Source organism: Podospora bellae-mahoneyi, chromosome 3, assembly GCF_035222275.1.
Source record: "Podospora bellae-mahoneyi strain CBS 112042 chromosome 3, whole genome shotgun sequence".
Taxonomy (NCBI): Eukaryota; Fungi; Ascomycota; class Sordariomycetes; order Sordariales; family Podosporaceae; genus Podospora; species Podospora bellae-mahoneyi.
This window is the reverse complement of record NC_085882.1, coordinates 3,427,804-3,438,535: the sequence shown is the minus strand read 5'-3', so window position 1 is coordinate 3,438,535 and position 10,732 is coordinate 3,427,804. Positions and strand designations below refer to the sequence as shown.

Below are 10,732 nucleotides of genomic sequence, written 5' to 3'. Positions count from 1 at the left end.
AGAAGCATTTGCTGACAGCTTGCTGCGAGAGCACGCGGTGGTTTGTGAGTATCGCGAGGAAGAATAGGAGGAATGTGAGGGATGCCATCCTTGCAGGATGATCTCTGCCGCGGTTATTGTTGTTAGCGTGACAGGGGTCTTTTTGTGCAAATAGCCCTAGCTGCACTAACAACAATTTCGTTGGTAGGGGTTGTAGGTAGCAATGTCGAGACTTATAACCCAATTTGGATACTGAATAAGGGGCGATCTATGGGGTTGGGATTCGACATCTGCGGCCCCCAAATTGAGACCGCAAACGTGTGGACAGGGATGTATAGCTGGCACAGCCAAATATTAGGCCACCGAGAGGGAGGGCCAAAACACCACAAAAAAACCGGCAGGAACCGGGCAGGATCAATCCCGACGACGGCCAGGTTGGCGATGCTTGGCGGTGCAACCAAAGGTCAAGAATGGTGAGGTGGTGTGCCAAGCCTAACCTCGTAGCCCCCACTTTTATCCGCATCTGCAGGTCCCGGCAGCCGGGTGATTTCCTCCACCACGAAGAAGTGGTGTCGTCATACACCTTGCACATCGAACCCTCATGACCACCACCAATGTTAAGAGAACCTGTAACAACTTTCTCATGCCTGCCAATGAGACAGTTTGTGTTCCCAAGCCGTGTAGGAAACTTCCTGATCTTCCCATCTTGCCCAGGCAGCCATAGCATCCTTTCCGGTCCTCCAAGTCGCACTTATAGTCTGCTCATTACCCCAATTGCAACCGGCAAAGATGGCACTCTCAACCCTCTCTCTTTCCACCCGAACTACGGCTAGGGCCATTCAAAGAAATCTCATAACCAAACAACCAACAGCTTCGCGCCTGTCATTGCCCGCATGTGGTGACGTCATCGGACCATTAACAGCACCCTTCGCAACCGCCTATATGCACACAGCTGTTTCATCTCGAACAAATACCTCCCCATCCTCCTCCCGCAACACCTCACCAAGACTCCAATTCTTCCCTCGCTACTCTCAAGTCAACAAGTTTCCCCTCGCCGCAACCATGGCCACTATTGCCAGCTCAAACCCTCAGCACACGATGCACACCTCGGGGGGCTCCGACTCGGTTTGGGTCCATAAGGTCCCCTACGATCAATACCCCAAGTTTCACACCCTCGACCGCAATCTCGAGACAGATGTAGCCGTCATCGGTGCCGGCATCTCTGGCATCACGACCGCCTACGAGCTCGTCCGCCGCGGCAAGAATGTTGTCATGCTTGAGGCACGTGATGTGCTTTCTGGTGAGACAGGTCGCACCTCCGGCCATCTGACCAACGACTTGGACGATGGTTTCGTTGAGATTGCAAAGAAGCACGGGGAGGGTGGTGCCAAGATTGCCGCCGAGAGTCATGCCTGGGCGAGGGACAGGATTGGGCAGATCGCCCAAGAGCTTGGGATTGAGTGCGAATACCGTCGTTTGCCTGCTTACGACATTAGCCAGTTCCCTGTTGGGCATGAGAAGCATGACCAGGAGATCGATGAGCTGAAACAGGAGACCGAAATGCAGAAGAAGATCGGCATGCACACCAGGTTTGATGTGAGTGGATTATAATGTCTTCAAGTGGAAACATGATTCGAATATTTGCTAACCAATCTGGCCCGAAAAACAGCCCAATTTGAAGGTCAAAGGTTGGAGTGGCAGCATCGACCAGCGAGGTGGTATGGTGGTTGACAATCAGGCGACCTTTCATCCAACCCAGTATCTCGTTGGTGTGCTCAACTGGCTGAAGCAGCAGCCCAATTTCCAGTGCTACACCCGCACTCGGGTTATGTCGGTCGCGGAAAAGGGTGTCGAAGTTCTTGGCCTCGGCCACAAGAGGGTCGAGATTCAGACGGAGAATGGGCACACGGTGAAGGCCGAGAATGCCGTGGAGGCGACGTGCGTGCCGCTGCAGAAGTTGTCGGTCATTACCGAGTTGGAGTTCTACCGGAGTTACTGCATTGCCATCCGCGTACCCAAAGGCAGCATCGAGGACTGCCTACTGTATGACAATGCCGAGGAGTACAAGTACGTACGCCTGACAGCTTGCGACGACAAGGATGACTACTTGGTTGTTGGCGGCTGCGATCACAAAGTTGGCCAGGAGGAGACAACACCGCGGTATGCTGAGCTGGAGCAGTGGACTCGTGAGCGGTTTCCTCAGGCTGGCAAGATCGATTACCAGTGGAGCGGGCAGATCTTTGAGCCAGTCGACTTTTTGGGATTCATCGGCAAGAATCAGGGCTGTGATAAGATTTACATCGTGACGGGAGACTCTGGCGATGGACTGACACACGGGACGCTTGCTGGGAAGCTCATTGCGGACGAGATCGAGGGCAACACAGTCACCAACGATTGGGCCACGCTGTATGCGCCGAAGCGCCTTGCGAGTATCCTCAAGAGCTTGCCGAGCTTGATCTTGCACGACTTGCAGATCAATGCCCAGTACAAGCGCTTTCTGCAGAGCGACATCACCGATATTGAGGATCTCGCGCCTGGCTGCGGCGGTGTGTTGAATCCGGTAAGTTTAGTCAGACTTTGTAACATGTGAGTCCGGTGACTAACAGAGCATTAGAAAACCAAGAAGCCCATGGCTGTCTACAAGGACGAGAACGGTCAGGTGCATACGTACAGTGCTCTTTGCCCTCACCTCAAGGGTGTCGTTTGCTGGAACTCTGCTGAGAAGAGCTTTGACTGCCCGGTGCATGGCAGTCGCTTCTCCAAGGAGGGCATCTGTGTGACTGGACCTGCGAAGGCGAACCTGTCGCCGATGGACAAGGGTGGTGAGGTTGACCAGGGCATTGCTGTCGGGGCGGAATAAACCATTGAGCCAGGCTCGACATGACATGGCATCAAAATTTGGCGTTCAGGCGTCTGGCTGATTTGTAATATACCTACCTAGGATAAGAGGAAGGGGAAGGAGTAATCAAGGTTATCAGATTTAGCAAGGTCCCTGTTCAGTGGGCCCACTGCAAATCAAAATACCTGTCACACGTAGCTTGATCCAGCTACCTTACCTATTTAATTAGCTACTACTTCCATTCTGCCCTTTAACCATCTACCTTTCCACCAACTCATCCCTCCGTGATCAGTCCGGCATATTCCCACGATCAACAGCAATTATGAAATGGTGCCCGCGAGAAGAACAGCGCAACACGTTCCTCAACGACTACGGCGATGGAGCACATCCAGAGATTCTCGAGGCTCTCTCATGCCGAACCACCAGGGATCAACCGATCCAGCACAATCACAATGCCAGCTTTTGCTGTCTAGACGCCAAGAAACTCGGTCTCCTCTTGATCATGGATGGTACACGTCTCGGGTTTGCATTGGCATCCAAGCAGAACAACATGACACTGGAGGGTATATTTCGCCTAACGGATATCTTTTGGATTGCCTAATGGGTGAAGCTATAGTGTTCAAGGATTCTGCCTTTGGGGCAATTTTTTCTTACGAAATGAAGCAACGTGGAATGCTTGTCGCCAACAACAGGACCTTGGAGGCCCAATTCGAAGTCCTCTTCAGAGATCGGCCTTTCGGCGATCGACTCTTTCTACAACTCGCGAAAGTCGCTAATGGTAACGCGCATGAGATGGCAGAACACTTCAGCAATATGCTTTACGGTTGGGAGCTATGGAAGGAGTTGGAGACCAACCAAGTGTGTGTTGAGTTTGAGCAACCGCTCGTTGAGCACCTCAAAAAGAACTTTGATTTTCTGATTGACAGTAACGGACGGTTTGTGCGTCTTGTCACTTCTTGGGCTACTAGGCGCTCGGATATCCGCAGGCTTTTATCGGCAGTGGACAAATGGACAGACGAAAACCACCCTGCGCCTGATTCAGATTCGTATTGAGCGTTGAGCTTCTTTGGCATAAGAAGTCTTCACGGATTCTAGAGAAGAGAGTTTTCAACTCGATTACATCCCAATACAACATCGGCGATTTCTCACTCAAAACTTGACTATCAAAAGTTTTCTCGAGAGGCAAAGTGACCATGTTCGTTCTTACGTAGATCCTGTGAAGCTGAACCTTGAGCTCGCCACTTTACATGTACCTCACGCTGGCGGAAGCAATCTTTATCGATCAAAGAACTACCGTTAAGGGGCCACCATAACCACGCTACGTTGATTCTTCCTCATAACTCGTGCCAGACTGTCAACTAGATATTCCTTGAGCTGGTCTGATGCTCATCCAGAAACGCCACCAGTGTAACATCTGCCTTTAGATGCCCAATCAACTTTCCCGTCACCGGCTGGGGGCCCTTCTCTTTCCTCCCAACCACAATTCGGGATAGGCAATAATGAGACTATTGAAGAAGCCAGAAGCCAAGTCTTAGAAGTTGGTCGAATCGTTTACGGACTCCCTGCGAGATGGCAAAAAGCTTTGTCAAGGCTGAGGCGGGACGCTCGATGCTTTTTTAGGAGCGATGCGGCCAGATGGTACATGTGCGACTTTCTGATCGGGACAGGCAGTATTTCAAGGCGAGGGTCGACAAATAATCGCAGTTGTGTGGCTTGCTTCCCGCGCGGGCTGTGGCGGGCCCTGGCGAGCCATGGCCCAGCCCCCATTGGTGAAGAAGTGAGGGGCTGAGAACCGAGAATTTGAGCTTCTTCAGCTGCTGTTGCTCAAACATCTGCCTCCACACCATGATGAGTCGACACAAAACTTCAGAAGACCAAACGATCGATCAGCGATGAAGCTGACATTGGAAGTCCATCGCTTGAAGACGTAATGACAATGGTAGGCAAACAAACTCGACATCCTCGCTGTTGGTCATGTGCTCACTGTGCATCAGGCCAGCCAAAACACTGCCAGCCAAAACGAGGTGGGGACACTTCGGTCTAGGTCTCCTGATGAAGATGCCGCGATTTCACTGCGAACAAGATCACTATCTCTGCTCCAGAAAAGGTCGCTCCGCAAATAAAACACAGCCTCTTCTCAGTTCACCGGCGAAGTTGTCAAAGGACCTTAAGGTCTCACCCTTCTTCACGAGCCACCTGACCCAAGAATTGATTTCATCCTCATGCACGGTCTTGGCGGAGGCTACGTGGCGAGTCTGTCAACAGCTGTGAGGATGCTATTATATTTGACGTCGGTGACCGGGTCTCTGGAGTCTAGTAGTTTTGTGATCAAGTCTATGGTTACTGAGCTCTATAGGTAGTTTTTTTGCTAATGGTCATGGTTCCAGAAATCCGTATAGCTTGTGTTTCTTTGCTTTTGTTCTTTTGCTAAGGTTATATCCCTGTAGCGTTCCCTCCATACTTTCCTTAATCTTGGCCTGTTAAAATATTGTTTGATCTTTCCTGTTGTTTCATTCATTCTTATATGTCCCTCGAGTCTTAGCTTGTGGACCTCCTAAATTAATGCCTTCCGTTGTCCCGGCTCGATGTAAGCCCCGTTGTGATATCCCGGGCTAGAGTCGATAATTGTTGTCTCTTTAGATCCTCGAAGATTCCAGCTTAGCCTATCGCTCCTAATCGTCGCTGCTGATATTACTTTGATAATTTCTGGCTGTTGATTCTTCTCGGTATACCGCGCAATACCCAGCCCACTGCTGAAGCGGGTGCCTTAATTTTCCTTCTATTATTTCTTACCGTAAGGATGGTGATTTTCCCGGTCATTTCTCCGGTGGTTTCTTCGTAGTGATCCATCCTTCTGCTCAGCGCATCCGCTCTTGTGTTATCGGAGCCATTCTTATAGTGGATCTGGAAATTAACTTCTGATAAGAATTCGGACCATCTAGTTTGTTTCGCAATTGAGGACCTTAGGTGGTGGTAAAGTATTTCAGGTTTTGGTGGTCCGTGTAGACCTGGAACTCGTGGTTGGTAGCGCTGAGGGATGGTCTCCACTCCTCTAAGGCCTCGCTAATGGCAAATAGCTCTTTTTATTATGTATCGGGTAGTTCTTGCGTAGTCCCTCCAATTTCTTCGAAAAGAAGGCTACGGGGTGTAACTTCCCATCTTTGCCTCCAATGGCGGAGTCTGAGGCATCCGTCTCGACCTCGAACGGTCGTCCTGGATCTGGAAGTAAGAACGTTAGGAAGAGTACGCTAATAAAGTACGCTAATAAAGAACGCTAGAGAGCTGAACAATTCCGTGTTAGGAATAAGGTATGTTACGATTATAGTAGATTAAGACAGATAGACCTCCGGCGAAACTCGATTGGCTGAACGCTAGATATACACGTGTACTATCACTAAGCTGATCGGCTCCTATGCCTATCGACTGGATACTCCACTAGAGATTTAAAGCACCTTCCGCATTACATATTAAAAAGGGCAGTGGAAGACTCTTTAGCATCACAAAAACAGGACGATACCCAGCCTCCAACCCTGATCGGAATTAACAACGATGCAGAAGAGAAACTAGAGTGGTAAGTGGATGAGATTTTAGAGGTAAAGAAGGTAAGGGGAAGGACAGAGCTCCGGATAAAATAGTTTAGCTATGCTAAGCTATATAGGAACCCCTAAGTAACTTGAAGGAAACGGAGGCGCTAGATATATTCGAGGAGAAATACGGAAAGGGCTCCCCTCCTTAATCGGACGTCCTAGGAGAGGAGGGGGGTAATGTAACGGGATAAGTTCTGGCATATGTAGACCTCGACAACCCTCGGCAACACCCTTAATGAAGCTATTCCGAACTCACATAGCCACATATACAAACCACTACACCAGAACCTTATATCGCCGCGTACTGGCCAACGCGCAGCTATATCAGAGGCTCATATCCTCAAAATTACTCTTTCATTTTTCCTTTTCTTCTCCAAGTTCAGTGTACTCGTAGAGTGGCCTAGCTAGTTACAATACACTACCTTGAGACCGTTAATTAGCACCGACAACATCCCTCCAGCTCCCCTAATTCGGCCAGCGATTACTGTGGAGTCGTAGCTCTAACGTGATGAGCTATACGCCCAAACATTCGGCGTATACGAGAGCTTTTCTTCTTGTCCCGCCCCCATAAATTGAAGGCGCGTAAAGATCTTTGGGCAGAGGGATGAGCTTGGCCCAGCACTTCCACTGATATTTTTTCCGCTTCCTCATACCTCCCCTGAGCATGGTATATGGTGGCCAGCTCCGCCATGCTCCTGATCGTGTGAGGATGCTTGTCGCCGAGAACGTCACGCCGCAGTGCTAGCACTTCCACTTTGATTTTCTCCGCTTCCTCATACCTCCCCTGAGCATGGTATGTGGCGGCCAGATTCGCCATACTCCAGATCGTGTGAGGATGCTTGTCGCCGAGAACGTCGCGCCGCAGTGCTAGCACTTCCACTGATATCTTCTCCGCTTCCTCATACCTCCCCTGAGCATAGTATGTGGCGGCCAGATTCGCCATACTCCAGATCGTGTCAGGATGCTTGTCGCCGAGAACGTCGCGCCGCAGTGCCAGCACTTCCACTTTGATTTTCTCCGCTTCCTCATACCTCCCCTGATCATGGTATGTGGCGGCCAGCTCCGCCATGCTCCTGATCGTGTGAGGATGCTTGTCGCCGAGAACGTCACGCCGCAGTGCTAGCACTTCCACTTTGATTTTCTCCGCTTCCTCATACCTCCCCTGAGCATGGTATGTGGCGGCCAGATCCGCCATACTCCAGATCGTGTCAGGATGATTGTCGCCGAGAACGTCGCGCCGCAGTGCCAGCACTTCCACTTTGATTTTCTCCGCTTCCTCATACCTCCCCTTATCATGGTATATGGTGGCCAGATTCGCCATACTCCAGATCGTGTCAGGATGATTGTCGCCGAGAACGTCGCGCCGCAGTGCCAGCACTTCCACTTTGATTTTCTCCGCTTCCTCATACCTCCCCTGATCATGGTATATGGTGGCCAGATTCGCCATACTCCAGATCGTGTCAGGATGATTGTCGCCGAGAACGTCGCGCCGCAGTGCTAGCACTTCCATATAATTCTTCTCCACTTCCTCATACCTCCCCTGAGCATAGTTTGTGGTGGCCAGCTCCGCCATACTCCAGATCGTGTCAGGATGATTGTCGCCGAGAACGTCGCGCCGCAGTGCTAGCACTTCCATATAATTCTTCTCCGCTTCCTCATACCTCCCCTGATCATAGTATGTGGCCGCCAGCTCCGCCATACTCTTGATCGTGTCAGGATGATTGTCGCCGAGAACGTCGCGCCGCAGTGCTAGCACTTCCACTTTGATTTTCTCCGCTTCCTCATACCTCCCCTGAGCATGGTATATGGTGGCCAGCTCCGCCATACTCTTGATCGTGTCAGGATGATTGTCGCCGAGAACGTCGCGCCGCAGTGCCAGCACTTCCACTTTGATTTTCTCCGCTTCCTCATACCTCCCCTGATCATAGTATATGGTGGCCAGATTCGCCATACTCCAGATCGTGTCAGGATGATTGTCGCCGAGAACGTCGCGCCGCAGTGCTAGCACTTCCATATAATTCTTCTCCGCTTCCTCATACCTCCCCTGAGCATGGTATGTGGCCGCCAGATTCGCCATACTCCTGATCGTGCCAGGATGCTTGTCGCCGAGAAGTTCCCTCCGATACTCATAGGCTCTTAGGTCCACAGGCTCCCGCTCTCTCCACCTCCCACGGTCATACAGATAGTCCGACACTCGAGTCAACAGCGCCGCTGCCTCTACCCCACCCCTACACAACCCGGCCCATCCGGCCGCAAGCTGCGCATGTCTGAGATATATCTCGCACTCTCCCCATAATTCTCGTCGACTCTCCGGAAATAGAGATGTGGCAGCACGAAGAGCTACCTCCGAAAAATGCCATTGGTCTGTCCGCCGATCCTCTTGGCTTAAGCTATACTGTGTAGCCTCCTGCACGAGTTTGTGCATCTCGTAGACCCCGTACCGTTCGCCGGACGTGCGCGGATGTAGGAACGAAAAGTGTTGTAGAAGAACCACTGCTGCTAGGACTTTGTCATCATCGTCCTGGTGCTTGTTTTGGTGCTCGTCCTGGACCTTGATGCATACGGACTCCGCGCTTGCGGTTTTTTCATATCTGGTCGGTCTTGCTATTATCTCGGCTGCCTTCGCCACCAACTCCAACGGGATATTTTGGTTATCTACAAATGCAAGTGAGTGGAGGATATTGTAGGCCATCTGGTTCTCCTGTCGCATGTGCTCGATTGAGATACCCCACGTCTGCATGACGCTATTCGACATATCCGCTCTGCGGTGTCGGTCGAACTCCGTCTCGCTAAGCAGTTGCCATCTCTTTATACGTCTCTTTAGCTTTGATAAATACTCACCGATTGGGGTGGCCGTCCTTCCCATATATGCTGCCGCCTGTGATACCGCGAGCGGGAGCAAGTCGAGCTCGGCAAGTAGCGCCATAGCGTGGTGGGACTCCTCCTCGGCAATCTCTCTACACATGACCGTTTCGAGCAATATCTTCGCCTCTCCCTCCGTCATGCTAGCGACATTGATCGCTCGTCGGCCGCCCACAAGGCTGCCGCTGATCCGCTTATCACGACTTGTCCACAACACCGTCCCTGCGGGGCCCCGGGGCACGAAATCATACAGACTTTGCTTCTCTTCTGTGTCCTGACCTTGGTCTCTGCCTGATTGTGTCCGGCCCACCCCAAACACAGCGAGGTTATCGGCGTTATCGAGAATAAGCAGCCAGCACGGGCTCGCCTCGATCCGCTCACGCACGGCCATTAACAGCTCCGGACCATCCAGACCATCCGCCAGGCGCAGCCTCTTCGCAATTACCTTGTAGTCCTGCGTAAATGTCGTCTCGTTGTCGGCGTGGACCCAGAACACAGAGCAAGTGGGGTCACGGCTCCGGCGGTAGGCATACTCGAGCGCAATCTGCGTTTTGCTTTTCCGGTCAGCGGATGCAGTGTAACTTAGTGGCAGACTTACCCGGAGCCGCCGAGACCCCAGAGCGCCGCACTCTGGTAGTCGGGCGAGGGGGGTAGAAGCTGGTCGAGCGCGGCGAAGATGTAGCGGTCCACTATGTCCTCATTGCGCGGGAACGGGATAATCCGCTGCGCAGCGTGCTGGTTCGCCCGTGTTTCGTCTGTCTTCCTGTCAGTTGCCGTCTATCGTTAGCGTAGAACAGATAGACGTTGGCTTACGATGGATGTGGAGAGATCCGTTAACGTGACCCTGGAACAGCAAGCCGCCGTCGGAAGCTTCCGCATTCCCAAAATGCTGCTCCACATGTTGCTCCGCCCGCGCCATTGCGCTAGTTGACGGAATCCTCTCAGACGTGATGTGAAATAATTTTATAACTAAGACGCGCGGGCCGCTGGATGAAGATCACTGCAGAGACGAAGTGATGCTTTCAGAAACAAAGTTAATGCCAGCAAGAACGATAACTGCACGAACCTGGCGCGTAAGCTGGCTGGAGAGATCACGTGGGAAGAGGCGCTACGGGCGACTGAGGGCGGAGTGCGGCTGAGCCATGGAAACCGCCCATCACATAATGCGACGAACCCTCGATCAGGACCTCTGAGAGGGATACTAGATCAAAGGCGACTCCTGAATACCGGTTCGGTGTAACCAAATGGCACACAACAATGATCAACGGTTGTCTCTTACAAACGCTAGCCCGGAGAGCTTACAGCTTGTCAAATACAATATGGGGCCCAAAAAAGGTGTCAATTCTGGTGTTATACGAGGGAGAGTTTCCCAGGTGGCTAGTTGAGGCCGAATCTGGTGGCTCAGGTCCCACTGCTAAGATATTAACCCCTTAACAGTGGGCCCCTTGACGAATTTGACACAGCT

General features: G+C 51.7%; 2 protein-coding genes across 2 annotated transcripts; one reads left to right on the top strand and one right to left on the bottom strand.

The window, feature by feature from the left end:
* Positions 1-569: 569 nt before the first annotated feature.
* Positions 570-3,396, top strand: QC761_309950 (uncharacterized protein). Its single transcript, XM_062878141.1, has 3 exons — positions 570-1,575; positions 1,649-2,539; positions 2,594-3,396. Exons 1-3 carry the CDS (start codon positions 769-771, stop codon positions 2,837-2,839), a joined length of 1,944 nt encoding a protein of 647 aa, XP_062733980.1. The 5' UTR covers positions 570-768; the 3' UTR covers positions 2,840-3,396.
* Positions 3,397-6,886: 3,490 nt separating this feature from the next.
* Positions 6,887-10,285, bottom strand: FNT1 (NB-ARC domain and tetratricopeptide repeat-containing NOD-like receptor; the record flags this gene model as incomplete). The annotated part of the gene is made up of 4 exons (XM_062878138.1): positions 10,081-10,285; positions 9,866-10,022; positions 8,450-9,821; positions 6,887-8,071 (listed from the first exon to the last, which is right to left on the bottom strand). Exons 1-4 carry the CDS (start codon positions 10,184-10,186, stop codon positions 6,887-6,889), a joined length of 2,820 nt encoding a protein of 939 aa, XP_062733979.1. The 5' UTR covers positions 10,187-10,285.
* Positions 10,286-10,732: the final 447 nt, after the last annotated feature.

What these genes read in the sequence shown, in the direction of transcription:
- QC761_309950 (XM_062878141.1), top strand. Translation starts at nt 769, where the DNA reads ATGGCACTCTCAACCCTCTCTCTTTCCACCCGAACTACGGCTAGGGCC. An exon ending in GCATGCACACCAGGTTTGAT is followed by an intron (nt 1,576 to 1,648) that starts GTGAGTGGATTA and finishes CCCGAAAAACAG; the next exon opens with CCCAATTTGAAGGTCAAAGG. An exon ending in GCGGCGGTGTGTTGAATCCG is followed by an intron (nt 2,540 to 2,593) that starts GTAAGTTTAGTC and finishes ACAGAGCATTAG; the next exon opens with AAAACCAAGAAGCCCATGGC.